Source organism: Carlito syrichta, unplaced genomic scaffold (assembly GCF_000164805.1).
Source record: "Carlito syrichta isolate Samal-C Ts95f unplaced genomic scaffold, Tarsius_syrichta-2.0.1 Scaffold304518, whole genome shotgun sequence".
Taxonomy (NCBI): domain Eukaryota; kingdom Metazoa; phylum Chordata; class Mammalia; order Primates; family Tarsiidae; genus Carlito; species Carlito syrichta.
In genome coordinates this window covers 67,152-87,357 of record NW_007248614.1, presented here as the reverse complement: position 1 = coordinate 87,357, position 20,206 = coordinate 67,152, and the positions used below count along the sequence as shown (strand labels likewise).

The 20,206-nt window shown below is 52.0% G+C and overlaps 1 protein-coding gene across 1 annotated transcript in view; it reads left to right on the top strand.

Moving 5' to 3' along the window:
- The window catches only part of LOC103262502 (homeobox protein cut-like 1), a 290,353-nt gene that overhangs the window by 209,439 nt on the left and 60,708 nt on the right, over positions 1-20,206 (top strand). The window contains exons 12-14 of the mRNA XM_021713407.1: positions 3,937-4,041; positions 9,624-9,812; positions 18,643-18,701. Coding sequence (XP_021569082.1) covers positions 3,937-4,041; positions 9,624-9,812; positions 18,643-18,701 — 353 coding nt within the window. The remainder of the gene's footprint in view (positions 1-3,936; positions 4,042-9,623; positions 9,813-18,642; positions 18,702-20,206) is intronic.

The following is a 20,206-nucleotide window of genomic DNA, read 5'->3' as shown; positions in this document are numbered from 1 at the left end:
GTTTTGGATTTTTGTGGTCGTGTGTGTTTCCATATGAATTTCTGTATTGTCGTTTTCAGGTCTTAGAAGAATGCTGCTGGTAATTTAATGGGTATTGCATTGAATCTGTAGATTGCCTTTGGTAGGATGGACATCTTAACAATGTTGATTCTCCTTATCCATGAGTATGGAATATTTTTCCATTTGTTTGTGTCTTCTTTGATTTCTTGGAGCAGTGTTTTGTAGTTTTCATCGTAAAGTTCTTTCACTTCTCTGTAATAATCAGTAATCTATCACAGAAACAAAGAACTGAATACCACATATGTTCTCACTCATAAGCATATCCTGAACATTTACCATAATACTGTAAGGAAGGAATTGATAGTAGCCAAAAACTGCCAGAAGAAGGGGATGGAGCACATAACATCAGTAAGAGTACCTGATCTCAAACCAGGCAAATGGGAACCAAAGGGAGGCCCAAACGTATATGATGACCACTTGTATACCTAATCCTGTATTATACTTTTTTTTTGAGTTGGAGTCACTCTGCCGAGGCTGGAGTGCAGTGGCATGCTCATGGCCACCCCAGTATCGACCTGCTGGGCTCTAGCGATCCTCCCACCTCAGCTTTCCAAGTAGCCGGAACTACAGGCATGTGCTACCACATCCAGCTAATTTTTTATCTATTGTAGAGATGAGGTTTCACCAAGTTGCCCAAGTTGGTCTCGAACCCATGGGCTCAGGCAGTCCACTAGCCTCGGCCTCCCAAAGTGCTGAGCCACTAAGCCTGGCCCTGAATTGTACTTTTAGAAAAGAGAGAAAGAGAGAGTTACTGGAGCCCCTCACCACATGGGCTCGGTGTGATCTCTGGGGTCGTCAGGCATCTTGCCAAGTGGCTGTTCTATCCTCATAGTCAGGGTTACCACCGAGGTGAGCAGTGCCCTCGTTCACTCATGCGCCCTCCATCTCGACTTGCCTCTGTGTTTCGAGCATTTTCTCATTTCTCGGCAGAGGACAGAGGATAGACCAGAGTCAGCAAGAAAGATCTCAGAACAGCCACTCAGGCTTGGTCAGGCACCCTTCTCAGGGTGGGCAACCACAAATGTCATAAAGTGGGCTCCTACCAGCCTGCTGTATCCAAGTGGACTCTCCAGGTGGGCTCTGAGCCCCTGGCTTTGCCCGAGCAGGGAGGTAGCCAGATGGTGAAACGGGAGTGGACTGTCCAGGCAGTCACAGCCCTTGTGTCTGGGGCTCTAGGTCTAGAAACTGCAGTGGGATGAATGGTAGTCTTCAGGAGGACACAGGCGCCTCCATGCAAGTGACACTATACACTGACCCAGCACAGCACCCTTTGTTGCTGCTGCCAACAGTGGGCTAAATTTAGTTATCAGCAAGGAACCAATTCATCCCAGCTGGATCTGGGTATCTGTTTCCCTTCTCCCTCTCTTAATTGCTCTTCGGCCTGTTTTTATTTTTAATTCTTCTGCTTTGTGCGTGTTTAACTGTACTAGCCACCTCAACTCTTTGTTTGTGGGTTTTACATTTTTTGGATGCATTTAGGCTATGTATCCTAAATAACTGTGAAATCTAGAAGTTGCACTAGGCCAGACGTGGTGGCTCAAGCCCGTAATCCCAGCACTTTGGAGGCCAAGGTGAGGGGATTGCCTGAGCCCACAGGTTTAAGGAACAGCCTGGGCAACTTGGCAAGACCCCATCTCTACAATAAAATCAAGAAATTAGCCGGACATGGTAGAATATGCCTATAGTTCCGGCTACTTGGAAGGCTGAGGCAGAAGGATCACCAGAGGTCGACGCTGGGGTGGCTGTGAGCATGTCCCTGTACTTCTGCCTGGGCGATGGAGTGAGACTCCAACTCAAGGGAAAAAAAAGTTGCACTGAAGCAACCAAGTCAAGCCAAAAGTGACAAAAGGCTGTGATGGCCAAAGGATAGGCCACAGACTCTGTACATGAACTTGGAACTGAGTGCAAATGCAAACGCTCTGCAGAAATTATGCAAACTGAGGACGAAATCCTCAATGACTCGATCACTTACTTACTCTGTGAGCCATCGCCCTCTGATGCGATAGTGTCTGCTCTGAAGGGCTAAATGCCTGAGGTCCTCGCTGGCCCCTGGGGACACCTCATGACCTGGATGCCCTTCCCGGCTCTGGTCATTCTGGGGTGCTGGTGATGCCACTTCATTGGTTACTACCAGAACCACTTCACTAGGTAAGAAATAGTTTTCCTAGTCAAAGAGACTGGGGAAAATACGTCAAAATCTACCTCATCCCTAGCAAAGTCATCGGGATTTTATGTCCAAGGGCTTAGCTGACTAGCAAGGGCAGGGAAGAATAAACTTTTCAGTACTGTGACGTGAGTATCCAGAAAACTTGGAGGGGCACATCTGGAAGTAAACTCGGGGAACTCTTTTTCTTTGAAGAGGAAATTTTTCTGCAGCCTCAATAGTCGAGCAGTCAGCATGACCCAGAGTCACCCCTGCCCTCTCAGCCACTCCAGTCATGTCGCTGCCTTTCCTGGCGGCTGGTTCTAGAGCCCATGTGGGAGAAAGGGGGAGAGGTGACTGCCTGGGCAGAAAGGACTGGCCAGGCGCATCGTGAGTGAGCGTGATGCGCCATTCCAAGTGCTCCCAAGAAGCAAGGCAGGCGCCACCAGTACTGCCCTGGCAGGCGGAACTGCTAGAAGCTTCCTAATTGGTGTGTACACAGAGCAGATAGATTCAAGACTGCTGCCACAAGGATCGCTTCAAGCTGCCAAACCCATTCCTCATATTCCCAGATTGATCAGCGAGCTCCGGGGCCGGCTGGCTCCCTCTTTCTGTTCATGAGTTCTTTCTTAGCAGTCAGTGGCCACGTGCTGTCACACCACAAAATAAGAAAGCACGTGCCGGAGCCCTCGCTTGGCCAGGCTTTCCTCGTCAGTCTCTCCTATTAGTAGACTGTAAGTCTGGTAGAAAGAAGTGGAACATTCCTGTCAGCCCACATGGCCAGTGTGGAAACTGCCATTTCCCACCTGTGTTGGGGTTTTGTCTCAGGCATAAGGATCAAGCCAGGACAAGGCCATTCACAAATGACTTCTGTGTGGGTTCTGTACACTTCCATGGATCCTCGCAAGGCCTCTGAGAAGGGGCAGTGTTGCCATTTCATGCAGGCCTCATTTCAGTGAGCCTAGGTAACTTGCCCTGGTTCCTCTGTTCCCAGATGCCCACTCAGGTGGCAGGCTCTGGGTCACCCTGTCCCTGCGGTACAGTGGGAAAGCCTCACTTGCTCACCTGGGGCAGAGATTTCCCTGTCCAGGACAGAAGGGTTCCCTCGTGTCTCCCGCAGCCCCCAGCGCTGCCCTGTACACACTCTGCCTCTGGTCCCAGATGGGCCTGACCGGCTGAAAATGCCAGCGGCGACATATGAGAACATTGGGCAGAGGGTTAAGTGTGTGTCCTCACAGGAGCAGCAACTTAGACACTGCACATTCGTGGCACTACTTGCTGAGGAAAGCAACCACAACGTTGTGCGTGCTTTTAGGAAGAGAATGGCCAAAGTGTCTTTAATTCACTGTTTACCCGTGAGAATTACTCCCAGGAGTAATCCTGCAATAAAATCTTCTTGGTTTGTGAGAATAGAAAGAAATTGAATCAAAAGACTCTATTTCCACTTGTATTTATTCAGTCTGGGAAATTCAGTGGGCCGGAGCATTACTATCAGCAGGGGATTCCTTGCTCCTAGCGTTAAATTACTGTCATAATCGCTCAATTATTTCTTCCTTGTACTGTTTAAAATAAAAATCCATCACATTCTCTGTTTTTTGCTAGCATTTATTAGGTTGAGTGTTTAGGAAAATCAATTACAGTCAGTCAGGCATGAATTGATGAATGTTCTTGTAATAATTGTCAGTTGTTAAACTGAATGTACTTTCTCTCTTCGCCCCTTTCATTTCCTTCAGAGGGCAGAGGTGGCGCAGAGAGAGGCGGAGACCTTGAGGGAGCAGCTCTCGTCAGCCAACCACTCGCTCCAGCTGGCCTCACAGATCCAGAAGGCGCCGGACGTGGTGGGTAGCCCTGCCCCTGGGGACTTTGCCTGCCCGGCCTTGTCCCTCTGTCTTACAGCTGCTTTCTTCTCTGTGTTTTAACATCTCTGCATGGAGTCACGTCATCAGCAGTCCTGCTTTCTTGGTGGGGAATACTGGTATCACTTTGGGGCTGGAACTTGGTAAAGTTGAAGGATGAGCTTTGCCAGTGATGCATGGGAGCTTCGAGGCCAGCGTGACGTCCACCCAGAGCCACATTTAGAGGCGGGTTGACACAGGCAGGATGAGGACAGCTTCCTGGCCAGGCCTGGGGAGGCGCTAATGGCATGTGGGTAGAGACCCGAAACTGAAGCCTCACCAGAATGATGCAGGGAGGCTGAGGGCTTGTTCTCCTGGATGTGTCCTTCCAGGGTGAGTAAGAGTTCACAGTGTGCTGGGAGGGCCTAAGAGGTCATAATAACCTGCTCTGGGTTGCATAATAGCCAGAATCTCACTCACTGTGCCAGCTTCTGGGAGAAGCAAGCCACAAGTCTTGGTCCTTTAACAGCTTGATTTTCTAAAAGTAGCCCAGAGAGCTCTTAACCAGAACTTCCCCAGGTTGGTCAAAGTGGCTTTGAACTACTGGTTTTCAGCCTCTTCCTTTGGTGCTGTGCAGTGATGTGGAACAGCACAGGGAGCTGAGACCCGGGATGTTGGAGCCGCAGCCTAGATGCAGACCTTAGTTCCACATTAGCTGGTGATCTGGCAAGAGACTCAACTTCCATGATTCTCAGTTTCCCCATCTGTAAAAAGGGGTTTTACGAGTGTTCAGGAAGTTCTTATGAACAAAATCTCTTAGATCAAGGCTTGGCCCATGTCAAGACCTCAGTAACTCTTTTTGTGTTCTAGCAATTACTCTCACTGTGATTGGCACCATTATCTCTGATCCCCTGGTTTCCAGGCATTCAACTCCATCCCTAGTTCACTTAAAAACCTTAGTTTCCCCATGTTTAAATAAGGATAAGTGATCCTAAGACCCCTCTAGCTCTAACAGACTGTGAGGAATACACTTCAGTTGTGGACATCCTTTATTGCACGAAGACTTGTCGCCCCCTCACTGTGTGCTTGGGCTTGTGGTAGACACTTGTGGTAAGGCACAAGGCAAGGCCCATCGCAGGGAGAGTGCCATCTCGTCGGGAAACTGGCCACCGTCATAATGCATCTGTCGTCCTGGTGACCATCATTTCCTCCATTCCGTAAAATAGCACAGTATGCCATTTCTTGATACAGACAAGGAGTCAGAGGCTCCCCGAATGTCGACTCCTTACCCCAGAGCAGTCGTTCTGTAGCCAAGCCAAGACCCACTTGGGGCCCCTGATGTCCCAGACCTGAGCTTTTAATTATCCCCCAGGAGTGAGCCTAGAGCAAAGTCTCAGTGTTAGGACCCCCCCGAGAATGGGTTCTAGTTTTTATTTTTTTAATCAACACTAAATAAGACATGACTTAAACATTTCAGGATATAGAGAAAAGATTTCCGTTAAAGGGGCTATCACATCCTTCATATTTCATGGACTCTGGGACTTAATTCTTATAGAAATGTCCCCTTGTTATCGTCCTGTTACCGTTCCCCTTCAAGTCCAGACAGGTTGGATGCAATGCCGTGGCCGGGGTGGGAGGCAGCCCTGGGGATGGAGTTGGCGGCTTCTTCCAGCTTCTGTGGTCCACTTGGTACCATAAAGGGAGCAGTCCATTCTCATGTGTCTACCCGGGGCTCCAGAGCTCAGTGTTTGGTTGAAAAGAATCCTGGCACCATCCTGGACGCAGCAACCAAAACATTTCAAGAGGAAATGAATGTTTTCACAGGTAGGGGCCATTGTGGGTCCTCGGGGTGCTTGAACACTTCATCATCAGTTAAGTGCCGTGTTTACATGGCAGTGGTTCAGTCTCCCCGGAGCAGCCCTGCAGGGCTCCCCTTGGGTGTGCATTCCCACACAGCCAGTGGGTTTCAGCGCCAGCTAGTTGGGGAGCAAACATAGAAAACGGAGCCAGCGGAAAAACGGTCTGTTGGCCTTGGCTGGCAGAATGTGACAGAGAAACAGTAGAGTCTATAGATCTAGCAAAAGCCAAGACATCCGCTGGGTGTCTCAGAGGAATTGGCAATTTTAGAAGGTGAACGGTCACTCAGCGAGCTCCTACTCCGAGTCTCAGCCATGCTGGGGATTGATGTAGTTATTTCATATCTATCTCATGACACCACAGGCATTAGAGGAAGCTCTCGTCATTTTAGGGGTAAGGAAACTGAGGTTCAGAATAGTGAAATAATTTGCCTAAGGCCACATAGCTAGCAAATGATCAAGCTGGAATGTGAACCCAAGTTTATCCTACTTAAAACTCACCCTCTCCCCTCTGTCAGCCCACCCCTCCTCCGCGGGCACTGCATGAGGCAGCATATATGGAGTCTTTTGTAACACACTGACAGATGTCTGTTCCGGGCTCTGGAGCACCTCACCAGGCCACCTCTTTGAGCCTAAAGCAGCCGTAATATTGGGAAATAGATCCATCTATCGGGTTAATCCACCCGGTGGGATCCAGTGACTTCGCCCTCTTGGTGTGGCAGGAACTGAGGTGACAATGAGAAAAAGAAGTCAGACTGAGCTCTGTCCCACGTCTCTCCCCGGAGCGGAGACAAAACTAAGAGGAGCCCCGACTCCAAGGGTTCATTTCCCTGGCGGGGTCCTAGGCTCACCATCCCCATGTGCGGAGTGCCCTCGCACCTCGTTCTCACGCAGGGGGAAGTGACTGTGGGACACGAGGGCGTCGTCATCTCCCTGGCTTCAGCCTCAGTGTTCCAGCCTCAAGAGGACTTGAGTCACTGATGCACCTTGGGAGCGAAGGAGGCAAATAGGGTCCCATGACAAAATGTGATAGGTCAGGACATTAGTGACTTCTGTTTTGACATCACTTTTCCCTTTGGAAACACTCCACTGCCATCTTCCATTTTTCACAATGTTTCTAGATTCTGCCAAACATTTGCATGCATCTGTTCCCGGCTCCTGAGCCGCCAGCCCCCTCAAGGAGTGGAGAACCCCCTTATCCATCTTGGAAACCCTGAGCCATGGGAATTTTCATGCTGAGACAGACCCAAGGGTCACCACCCCAGCACTGGTGCCCACGAGGCCTGGTGTCATGTCCTCCCTGTCCGAGCCAGGCCTGACCCTGAGCCCCATCAGAATCACCAAGGATGTCCCTGGGCCCTGCCTCAGGCTCCCTGAATCCCAGGTTCCAGGGTAAGGCACAGACCTGTACGTTTTCTAAAGCTCCCAGAGGATTCTGCTAAGTCTTCGACAAGCAAGAGGGAGCCAGTGGTCTCAGCCCTCTTTGAACCCACACAGGCTTCAGCACATCCTTAAGAGTCTCGAGTGCTAGATGTGGCCAAGCTTTTGTCGCTTCGTCTGACCGGACCCAGGAGCTGAGCCCAGGGCCCTCTGAGTACTGCCCACACTGGGTCCAGGGGCAGCACTTTGACACGTTTTACTGGAACCCCTTAGACTTGCTTCCCTTTATAAAGCCCAGGTTCGCTTTGGCTGGTTCCACAGACCCTTTTCCCAAGAGCCCTTGAAGCCATGTTGGTGGCCGGACCCTCAGGACAGAAGGCTGTTTAGGCGGTTCAGCCCATGCTCCCTCTTCCCCCGGAGCCCCTGGGCGCTGTCACACGTCCAGGCACCTCTGGTGCGCGTCCAGCATCAGGTGCCCCCATGCTCTCTCCCTCACAGGTTAGTCTCTTGGGGTGGTGGTTCTTCAGACTCTGCTCCCTGTTCCTGCCAGCCTCCGTGCCGGCCTGCAGCATCCCCTGCCCGTCCCCTGGAGCCCACCCTGATGAGGAGCCTCCTTCCCCCTCCGAGGCCCGGCCGCCCTCCTGAGCTCTCCATCTTCCCTCGCAAGGCTCACCTCCACGTGCTGTCCTCTGGAACCTCCACTAAACTCTAACTTCCTGACGCATCCCAGGCTCCTGACGCTGGGCCTGGCCGGTGCCTTCCAAACTCTATGATGGACAGTTTTGTTTTGTTTTTTAAATTTCCAGTCTGTTGCAGACTGATAGTTTTATAAAAGACATTTAAAATGTCACCGAAATGCCAGATCGCTATAAAAGTTTCTAAACACTTATTCTCGATTGCAGTAATTGCCTTGCTGTGCACCGGCAACAGTTTGTGAGTTGGCAGTAGGCCGTAAGCACACGCCGAATGGAGCTGCTCTGGACAGTGTGTGCCTTGTAAACAGGCCGGCAGGAGATGCTCACTGGGCCCCGAGCCCCCACCGTCTGCCAGAGGTCAGGGAGGCCGAGCCGCTCACTTCACAACATCACACAAATCAGAGAAACAGAAAGCAATCGCTTCTTTGCTCACAAAACTTTACAGACTTAAATGGTAAAGGCCTTAGTTTTCCAGCAGAGAGATGCGAAAAACTATTTCCCCGGGTGGCCAGTTGTCCCCAAATGTGAAAACCCGTGACCAAGCACATTGCGAATGGAATGGCCTGGCCACACCCACCAGCCAGGACACAGCTGCCACTTTCCCCCCAGTACAGGCAAGGCCAAGACATGAAGCAGAGCACTTCACGGGGGACAACAGGTAGGACGGTGGCTTTCTGTGTTACAACGTGAGCTGCCCCCAGGTCTCTTCTGTCACAGATGCCATGTAGCCCTGCCCTCTCTACCCCCGTCCCCTTTTGTCATGCCTAGAAGTGCATCTACCCCACAGAAAAGCTTCCAGAACTACTCAAGAGCCAAATACCTTTTCTCTGTTTTGTGTATTTTCTACAATGAGCATTTGGGGGAAGAAAGAAATCATTTTTTTTTAACGTGTTATCACAAGGGTTCCTTAGCAAAGAAATGCCAAATATATATCTCCTATATCTTTTAACTTTTTTTAATGCTAACTCTAAGAATCAATTTGTCAAACAATATTCTAGCTTCTGGATGATTAAATACTGAATGCAAAGGACCTTAAATCCCAGCTTGGGGTTAGAAAATCTGGGTGCTTTACCCACATTCCAGATGCCCCCCCTCCAAGCTGCCCAGCCTGCCGTTCCCTGGCTGGAGTGCTCTTCCCTCCTCCCTGGCTCTCAGCGAGCCCTCTGCACCTCCTCCAGTTCTCTGCTCACACGTCATCATGTCAGTGAGACTTTTCCAGGCTGTCCTATGCAGCCTCCTGCCTCAGTCCCCTCTGACTCCCATGCCCTCCCTGGCTTTAGCTCTCTGTAGCGCTGTCACATTTTGTTACTAAGTGTATCTTCTGCATCTGGCCCATCCTGCCCATCTGCACTCAGCTGTCAGCCCTGCAAGGACAGGCCTTTTGCCTTGTTCACTGCTGTGTGTCTGGTACGCTGGCTGCTCAGTGCGTATCTGCCCAAGGTACACACCCAGGTGGCAGCTAACTGTGTAGAGAGGAAGGTGGAGTGGGAGGAAGGGCTGGTCGCTGACGTCCAAGCAGGAAGGGACATCCTCCCATGAGCTCACCGCCTGTGCCCTGACTTCTTTGTGGTTTCTGCCTCAGTTGCCAGCACAGTGGCCCTGAATACCTGCCCCAGAGCCAGTGCAGTTTTGTCATGTCTTTTCTCCTCCCCAGGAACAGGCCATAGAGGTATTGACCCGCTCCAGCCTGGAAGTTGAGTTGGCCGCCAAGGAGCGGGAGATCGCCCAGCTGGTGGAGGATGTGCAGAGACTCCAGGGCAGCCTCACCAAGCTGCGGGAGAACTCGGCCAGCCAGATCTCCCAGCTCGAGCAGCAGCTGAGTGCCAAGAACAGCACACTCAAAGTAAGGACGCCATAGGGCCCGTGGGCCACCTCCTAGGGTGGGAGCGAGGGAGGGAGGGTGCTGGACACGCACGCAGAGGCGCGCACGCACACACACACACCCTCTGCCAATTATAGCCTCTGTTAGGTGGCTCCAAGCAGATGCCCGGGTACTCACCATCAGTGCTGGCGTAGATGGTATTGCCCTCTTGACAGGCCACTCCTTGCATGCAGCACAAGTATCCCTGGCACTTGGTAGAAGCAGGTAGAAGTGCCCATCCTCTGGTGCCTGCCTTCATACCACTTTATCATCTGAGAGCTCTCACAACTGAGTGTCTGGTGCTCGGCCTGAAATTGTGTGTGCTTTCTCGTGTGGGGTTCAGAGTGCTGGTCAAAGTCAGAGGCCGTCTACACAGACCGGCCCTGAACCTGGCTCTGCTAGCATTCCAGGCTTTCTACGGATGCCCCCGCAGAGGACTTGGTGCACTTGAACTCTGACTTTTTCAAGGCCTGAGCTCAGTAAAAACCCAGAGGTCCATTGAGGTCATGTCTGAGCTTGCTGAAGGATGTCCCATAGCCAGCACCTCTTTCGTCTGTCCCAGGCTCTACCCCATTGGCCCAAAGCTCAGTGTTGCTTCGGCACGGAGAGCCACACGCTTGGTCTCCCTCCCCCACGAGATCCTCTTGGCCCTTCTCATACATCATTTGTGCCCCAAATGGAGAAGCCAGAACATTTTTCATATATTAAAACATGAGTATTCCATCTGGAGGTCTTGACAATCTGCTGAAGCGAGTGTTATTTGCAGAGGGTCCTAGAACCCTAGGCCCATAGGTGTCAGAGCTGGGAGGGGCTCTGGGAGGTATCTTGCTTGACAAGTGAGGAGGCAGGGTCTGCAGGCGGGAGACTAACTCCAGCAGGAACCCCTGCTGCCCGAGGGCCTATTTCTGCCCCTACCTGGCACTTCTGTGCTGAGCAGGTAGACGGACGTGTGACTGGTTGTAAGGGGCATTCATTGCATATGAAATGCAGGAGGGGCAGGGTTAGTTGTAACAATTTTCAGCAAAGTTGTTCTGACATAAAGTATCCTAGAATGTAGTTAGACCCATTTTGATTTTTTTTTTTAATTGAAATTTTCTTTCCGACGCATGACCAAATTTATCCCAGAACTAAATTTTCACATGTCTGTTGGTGGCACTCACAGCCCTCCCTTGCTAGTTTCTTCTCTGCCTCTTTGGGGTGGATTTCATCCACTTTCCGAGGAACTGCCATGTGCCAGACCCCTCTGAGGAGATGCCCTGCCAACTTTGGGGAGATGGTGGAAACCTGGTCTCAGCTGGCATCAGCCATGGGCTGATTTCTCTCATGTGTCTTGCCCGATGAGAACCAGTACTCATCTTTTATTCCTAGATTAAACCTCATCTCTCATGTTATGGCCATTTCTGACCCTAGCAATGGCATTATTAGGAGATAATTTGCCTTTCCCTCCTTTGTTCCAGTGAAAGGCCGTGCCTCAGATGCATCCTGCATTTAGCCACAAGAGAAAGAGGCTGTCGACCTTACGTTCTTTATTATAGAGCAATTTCTTCTAAATCAGTTAAGGTTTTAATGTTTGCCTTCACAAAAAATGAAGCGCAGTTTCACAAATTAATGTTCTTTACGTATCTTGGGGGAATTCTTTAATACTGTGCAGTTAATGAAACAATTCGGCAATACTTCTTCCAAAATTATTGCTCCCTTATCTCCATCTGATCTAATAATCAAAACATATCCTCTAGTAACAAGACTTCTCTGATTTTAATTATCTTAACCCCTTGTCACCGGGAGTCAAGATTTCTCTGGTATCAACCCCACATGCAAAAGGCATCAGACCTTCCCAAGCGAACGCATCCTCTCTCACCCCAAAGGAATAAGGTTAATTGAATGAGATACCTTCTTAGGGCTTTCTATTTTTCCTAATGTGTGTAATTTACAGTCCCAAATTTAAACCAAGCAGGAATACAATTACTAGGAAAAGGTTTTGTGAATGAGGCCTGTCAGACGGGCTGCCTGATGCTTCTGCGACGGAGACTGTCCCCTGGCCCTACGTTGATGGCTGCTCCGCAGCAGTGAGGTACTCGTGAAGACAGGGCCGCTTTCTCCTCCCCCTCACACCCACCCTCACGTTTTCCCTCTTGGGCCGTTTCCCTCGGCTCTAGGAGACCCCGGGACACATGATGGGGTCCGGGGCCCCAAATCAGGCTGCTGTTTGGGAGGGGACTGCAGCTTCAACTCAACCCTCAGCTTTTGGACTTGTGGGTGGTTGTGGACATTTGGCAATGGGTCCTTGATCTTTGAGACGGATGCAAACATGTTTGATGACGGTCACTTGGGAAAGGGCGTCTCCCATAGGCAGGAGGCTGAGCGGGCAGTCCTTTGTCTTGAGGTGGTTAGGGTGTTTCCCCCAGACGCTCCAGTGGCACTCTCTGTAACTGGATACATGTCGGGGCTGATAGTTGGCATGCTCTCTCCAGCCCACTGAAATGCTCCATCTTCCTGCCACTGAGGTTTTCTCCCTTCACTTGGGTTCGATTTGGTATTCTGCGAGGATACCTGACAGCTGCCTGCTCACCAGTCTGTCTTTGCCAGGGTTCACAACAAACGCGGCGCTCTCCACAGGTCGTAGTACGTCCCCTGACCTTTAAATGCACACGGAAACAGACTCAGAAGTGGGAGTTGTTTCCTCCTGCAGTCTGACAAGTGCTCAAGCACAGGGCTACTTGTAAGGGAAGATTCTATGTTTGTAATTAATGGGATAACCCGACTGCCTGAACAAGGCCGCTCTCCTTGGTAACTATTCTGTGGCCTTCTGTTGGAACGCTTTAATATAGAGGCAGTAGAATTAGGCAGTCACCTAGCACAGAAAAGAATACTACCCTTAGCTTCCATTTTAAATGGATGTTTCCATTTAAAATAGCCAGTCCTGGTGGCTCACATCTGTAATCCAAGCACTTTGGAGGCTGAGGCGGGAGGATTGCTTGAGCCCAGGAGTTCAAGACCAGCCTGGACAACATAGTGAGACCTTGTCAAAATTGTTTTTAAAATTCTTCAGGTTGGTGGTGTGCGCCTATAGTCCCAGCTACTTGGGAGGCTGAGGCAGAAGGATTGCTTAAGCCTAGGAGGTCAAGATTGTAGTGAGCCGTGATCATGCTACTGCTCTCCATTCTGGTTGGCAGAGTGAAGCCCTAATATACATATGTGCGTTCGTGCGTGAGTTCTGGCTTAAGCCAGAATATAAAAATAGAATAAAATGGTGTTTGTAAGAATGGCTAGCTAAAGGAATGCTAGGTCTCCCATGGGGAGAAATTATGTTTTCCAAAGATGCTTTAACAATCAGTGCTTCCTACTGGGTGGGTGAGCACATGTATTAGAATCACCCAAGGGTCTTTTTCCAAACTGCATGTGTTTCCCTCTGCCTCCCTGCCTCCTGAGGTTCTGATAGGTCCCATGGAGCCACTGTGGGAGGATTCTGTGTCCTCAGGGGCCTTAGGATGGGATAAGAGACTGATAACCACTTCCCTCCACTCATTCAGTGCCTTCCATTCTGGACTCAGTAAACACGCTCTAGACTCAATAAACACCCTCTAGACCCTACCTCCTGCGTAAGTCAGTTCTCTCACCCAGCAGCATGGTTCCGATGCCTGCCGCATCCCCACCCATTCCCCCCATCTGTGCTGAGCCTGCCTCCAGGGCGCTATCACTGGCATTTATGGACTTCTTGGTTTACAGAGCTCTGGTGTCCGTCTCCCATCTGCCGTTTGCCCTGTGAGTGAGCAGGACGGTGGTCATTATCTTGTGGAGGCCAGGCCTGGAGCTGCCCCGCCTGTGGCTCAGCCCCACTGACACAGTGGCCCGTGGGAGTTTTTCCACTGTACTCGCCACCACCGCGAGCCAGCAGGTGGCTGAGGAGGGAGAGTCACCTCTGGAATGGCACGAGCAGGCTCTAACATCACACATCCCAGAACACAGAGAGCCCAGGGGACATGACTCCCACAGCATTGTCCTGGCTGAGTCTCCAAGGCATGAGCACAGAGTTGGGGAAAGGGTGCAAGGCAGAAGGGCAGGCGTGGGCCCAGCACAGGAAGCAGAGGCGGGATGCGGGGGAGATCACCCTGGCAGGCAGCCCCACAGGAACCAAGGGGCTCTGCTGGGGCCTCAGGCGCGACTCCGGGTCCCTGTAATATCAACTGTAGCCAGGCGTACTGGCAGGCACTTGTAGTCCCAGCCGCTCGGGAGCCTGAGGCAGGAGGAGCACCTGAGCCTCGGAGTTCAAGTTTACGGTAAGCTGAGGTGACACCACTGTACTCCAGCCTGGGTGACAGAGTGAGACCCTGCCTCTAAAAAATATGTACATATACGTGCACACACATACACACATGTATAAATCTGCCGTAAGCCAGTCGACATTACAGAAATGCCTTAGGAAAGCTAATCGTTTGTGGGAATCTGTGGTAAAGGCCCTTGGGAAAACACACTTGCCCCATCACTTGGTGAATACACCCAGCTATTTTGCCTACAGACGGTTCCCAGCTTACGGCACACTTCACTGACCACGATATGCATCATCTGGTGACTTAGCTTTTGAGCTGGGGCCCTCCCAGTCTGAGGCGTTGACTTCTGTCTGCCCTGTGCCTGGATCACACTTGGGTCACAGTTCCTGGAAGCTGGAGGTGACCGATGGCACATTTGCTGTGCAGAGCCGCCCTTTGCCTGTCCAGAGCCACACTCCCTCAGCCCCAACGTCCTTCCTGCTCCAGTCTACAATCTGTTTGGGTGTCAGGACCCTGCATCTAGGGGAACAAGCAAGTTTTCCAATGTAACCTACTCTGGCCTTGGGGGTTGTCTCTTTTCGTCTTGCCTTCTCAGCATCCCTACAGGGCATACACAGTGCCCACCCGGTGCTTTGAAAGGTTCCAGGCAGATACAGACTCGCCGTTCCAGGCACTAGGGCCTCCTGGGCTCTTCCCCAGGGCCCAGGTCCGTAGGCCCTAATTTTACGTAACTGCTACCTTACCCTGAGGAAACGTGGAGGCCAGGTGTTCCCATTCGGGGAGAGTCCTTGTTCAGTAGACCAGGAGGTACACCGTGCACAGGCCTGGACCACAGAGATGCAGTGTCAGCTGGGGCTGCTGCTCGCTGAGGGTCCAAGAGAGGCTGACGGTCCCCACGCTGACGCCCCAGCCTGAGCCAGTGAGTCGTCAGAGAGCACCGCGGGCAACCAGGCCCTGTGTCTGCCTCGTGGCCTTTCCTCCAGCTTTGCGTTCGTCTCACGTGCCGGGGTCCCTTTGCTGGTAACCCTAGAAGACTGAGGACCGTGTTTGGAAACTTGGTGAAGATGGACATCTTTTATCAATTGAGTGCCCAGTTTGTTGTATATCAAAACAGTTCGCATTTAAAAGTAAATTTTCTTATTATTTCATTCTTAGCTGAGATTTTAAGAACTTTAACTAGATCGTTCTTCAGAGCTTCGGGCTGCAGCTGATGAGCTCCTTCTGGGTCTTGCCACCGTGTGTGCCCTCCACTGTGTTAGGACCACAGTCGTGTTTGGTTGGCACTTAGCAGCCCACGCTTGTTCATACATCGCCTCAACACTGTCCTTTAAAAACCCATGTAAGTTCTGAGCCTCCCTATCTATCAAACAAGGAACTTGAGGCCTAGACAGGCTAAGGTTATCCAAGGTCACCCTCAGCCAGGGCAGGACCAGGCTGGCAGCTGGGTCTCTGTCACTTGGCCTTCTCTCACCTCTCTGTATACCGCCCATGTGTGTTCCTCAGACATGTGCACTTTGCAGGAAGGTCACCCAGCTCCCGAATTCTGCCTCCATGGCATCGGATATGGGGCTGCCTTTGCCCATTGGCATTTGACAGCCAGAGCCAGAGCTGCTCTGGGGATATGTGCACCTGCAGCCTAGTAGGGACCCTGGGAGGTAACAGCTGGGATCTGGAGACCTTCAGGAACGGAGACCCTGATGACACAGAGCCTGAGTCCCTTCAGATCCCATTTAGTCACTTTCAGCACCGCCTCCCAGGGATGTGGTAATAGTAGTAACAACTGCAGCAACAATAGTAGCCAGCATTTACAGAGTGCTTTGCCTTGTGCCCAGCACTGTGCTGAGCTCTTAATACACAGTATGTCATTTAATCCTCACAAAAGCACTGTAACTTATGTACATGTATCCCCATTTTACAGATAAAGAAGCCGAGGCTCAGAGAAGTTAAGTCTTATCCAGGGTCACCCTGCAAGTATGTGGCAGAGCCAAGATCTCTCAGACTCTGGAGCCCAGGTTTGCTGAGAGCCCCAAACCTGGCCTCGGCTACCCACTGTCTCCCTTCCTCTCAGACCTGCTGTGGGCGGGCAGGGCCAGCCTTGGCTCCATCGGGGTCTGCAGCGCAGAACCCCAGGGAGTCTTTTCTCCCACTGGGCATTTCCAGCAAGAGGCCAGCGGGAGACCCACGTCGCAGGGACTTGCTGCTCTCCCACCTCTGCAGATTCCACTTGGGGCACTCCCAGGAGGTCGTTCCTGGGGAGACCTCTGTGGGGCTGGGTCACAGGTGTTCTGCAGGTCGGGATACATGTCAGGCAGCCTCCGCCAGACTCCGTCCTGCTTGGCTGCCCTTGACAAGAAGTGTCAGTAGAGGGTTACGGAAGTGGTCTTGGGGAGTTCCTGACTAAGCAGCCCCAGGTATATGGCGGAAATGTCAGCGGAAGCCGTTTGCTTTCAGTGAGAGCTGTCACATCTGACTAAACTACAGTCGAGAAACATGTCATTAGGTGAGCTCATGGTGCGAACATCACAGTGTATATTTACACAAACCTAGTTGGTATGTATATTTTTATTTGTAGATTTTTTTCACATGGATAACATAATGCCCCAGCACTGAAGTTACAGAATTTCCATCGTTTCCCCCACTGACCTGCAGGGCCAGCATCAGAGTCCATAGTTCGGGTTTCTGTCAGCTCCTCTAGCCTCTTAGGGACCACCATCATATATGCAGCCCATTGCTGACCATCATGTGGCATATTACTGTGCACAGATTCCAATCCTCAAGGCTTCTCTGATCAGGGCCTATCACAGGTCTTTAAGAAGACCTGTAGCCGTGCCCTCGGGGAGATTGTGATGAACTCAGCAGCAATGAGGCCCCAGAGGTGCCAGCATCTGCACTGGCTCTTTGTTTCGTGTGACTCGATGATTACTGTTATTCCCATCTTGTGGATGAGTTTGTTTCTTGCCCAAAAGCACCCAGCTTGTCAGTGACAGGCTTGGACTCTAGGTTCAGGCCATCGGCCTTCCTGGCCTGTGCCACTCCAGGCTCTGAAGCCCTGCATGTGCTCCTCTCTCTCTGCCCTTCTTCCAGCCTTCTGTTCGCTGGATACGACCAAGGTTATGTGTGCTTCACGTCCAGCTGCAGTGAATGCCACAATCTGACGTGTGATCTGTGTCCCAGCAACACCGTGACTAGTTTCTGCAAGGGAGGGCTGGCTCTTGAGCACTTCTTGCCATCTGACTTCTTCATAAGCACCTTCTGAGAATCCTTTGTAGGAAAATGAGGCCTACTGCCTCCTGTTTGATTATGACCGAAAAAGCCGTTACAATATATAAAGTTGGCAAGATGTTTTAAAAGGAACTAGAGCAGAGCGATTTTATGCAATGGAAAATGCACATGCGAGAAATTGCCAGTAAAAGCAACAGAAAAAGACAGGCTAAATGAAGTTTACTGAACACCTGAATTCTTAAAATAGCAGACAGGTTGGGATTCAGATGGCCATCTCCTCCCCATACTCGAGAATGTTCTCTGGCAGCTTTAAACAGTGTTCTTAGTCATGTCTGCTCACACAGAATCTGCAAAGGCACCTAGATGCCCTGTGGACAGGACGTGGCGTTTGCTTACCTCAAGCTTGCAAACACACGGAGCAGCCGGGACCCTCTCCCAGGTCCCCGTGTCCTCTGTTGAGCTGCCACGTTTCCCCGAGGAGCTCCCTTCGGGCAAGGGCGAAAGCAGACCAGTCCAAACGCGCCTTCACGGAAGGAAGCTCCCCGGGCTGCAGGGCTGTGGGCAGAAAAGCCACATCAGCACCCGGTGGGCATTCAGACTTTTCTGGAGCATGGCAGAGCATCATGGTGCTGGGAACACGTACCATCACTCCCCAGGGCCCCTGGGAGAGCCAGGGAGTCACCTGTGCTTGCCGAGGCCCTACTGGCCAGGGCTACCTGAGACGGAACAGGGCCCTCCCCGCAGGACTCGGGTAGGCTGGCTGGCAGGGAAGCTAGCTGAGCAGGCCTCCGCTCCTAAACTCTCAGCAGCCAGGAGTTCAAGAGTACAAATGCCTTTTCCTGATGCCTGCTGGATACCGATGCTCAACAACAAAGGACTCGTGTCTGGGCAGCAGGGGCCCCAGCAAAAATGTGGGTAACCAGTGGTACGAGTCAGCTAGCTTAGCGTATGTTGTGAAAACCACAGCCTGCCTTTCAGTCACCAGGAAAGCTTCTCTTCCCTCTGTTGGCACTTTGCAGCATTTCATTACACAGTGGACGTTTCCTCGTCTGTTTGCCGCCTCTGTAAAGATTCTTCCTTGTGCTTTTGTTAAGTTGTATGTTACAACCGTACAACTGGTCTATTGCCCATGCTCACACTGGGTAGGCCAGACTGTGCGGGACAAAAGACGCCCCTTTGCCGCTGGCTCCGTCCTCACCGGTCGTCTGCGTCCGCGCAGCCTGGCTCCCCTCTCGGGGACGGCTGGGCATTCCCAGGGAAGGTGTCAGAAGTCCCTCTACCTGTTCTCAGGATCACCACTAATAAAAGTCCTGTCTTTACAGCAACTGGAAGAAAAACTCAAAGGCCAGGCTGACTATGAAGAGGTGAAGAAAGAGCTGAAGTAAGTATGGAGGCACCGTGGACCTCGCAGGCCAGGCACGTGAGGGCTCTGCTGGCCCACGCCGCACCAGCCACAGCAGCCCGGGCTCCTGCGCGCGGCTCGTTGAGCACAAGGACATTCACCTGGGCTCTGCCTACATGGGTCCTGGGCACCCATCATTGTGGGTATTTGCCCTCGGGTCCATCCTGGATTCTTAGGACTTCTGTCAAACTTTGTGCCTTTCAAGTATTCTAGCATGCTCAAAATCAGGGCAGATATTGCCTTCACAGAAATGATGAGATACAAGCTCGTTTTCCAGCTAAAAATTCTCCAAACAAGTCGAGCAGAGGAGGGCAACACGTTGGGGTTGAAGGCATGCACGTGGCCTCACACGACCCTGGCCACCTGTACTCAGACCTCCTTCTGCTAGTCTCCATTCCCCATCTGCCAGGCCGCAGCTGAACAAGGCCGAATGCTGACATCCTCAAGCTGTGAAGTTCTCCTCTCAGGCCCCGGTGCCCAGCCCGGCCCCTCCCCTGTCTCTTCCCCACAAGCCTGCCTCGGCCTTCTGGGGCTCCCAGACCCTGGTCCCTCCCTCCTCCCCTAAGTCCATCGTGCTTAGACTCGCTGGCCTCTTCCCCCAGCCTGGAGCAGTGGCCAGCCTCTCCACATGGACGCAGCTCCCCCCTGCCACTCCGAGCCTCAGCCCTGGCTTCTCCGCGTCACTCCCCTTGTTAAAGGCAGTCGCGGCTGTGTGTGGACTGGCCCCGCAGGTCCCTGTGTGCCTCCTCTCCTGTGGCACTCACCCGGGCTCCTCCTTGCCTTCGCCGCTCTCCTCAACCCCAGCCACACCCCACCCTCCCTCTGCAGACGCCTCAGCCCTCTGCTTCGTGGAAGGACAGACTCCTTCCACACCCTTGGCCTGGAAGCTCCCTTCCCGCTCCTTCCTGCTGTCCATCAGCCGCTTTTTCTCTTGCTGATGGTTTCAGTCTATCCTTTGGAGACAAGTCTATGCCACTCCCGGTCGCCCTTTGTATTCTCAACTCTGTTCCCTCAGACCCACTTAAAAAGCTCACTGGCTGGCCTCTCACGCCCATGTCTAGCCTTCTGTGGCCATGACTTCCTCCAACCTTCCCAGCGAGGGGACTCCTCTGGCCCCTTAGTCCCTGTCCACGCTGTGCCCTCTCCCTGAGATGGTCTCACTCCCTTTCTGGCTGCAGAGGCCTCTGCCGGCACCTCTTTGGACGGACCCAAAGCTCTCCAGTCGTCCCTGCCTCTCTCGCTTCCTTTTACCTGGTTGACCTTCTATTCTGGCCTTCCCTCTCCTGGTCTTTCCTTCCTTTCCCAATTCCCGCTTCAAAGAAAGAAAGAAGGAATGAAGTTAGGCCTGCTCCTAGTTTTGAGCCAGAGAAACTGCAGTGCTGGCTTCTGCCCAGTCCCGCCCTGGGAGTCAGTCTCATTTCGCCTCCTCCTCCTCCTCCTCTTCCTCCTCCCTCTCCTCCTCCCCCTCCCCACTTCTTCCCCCT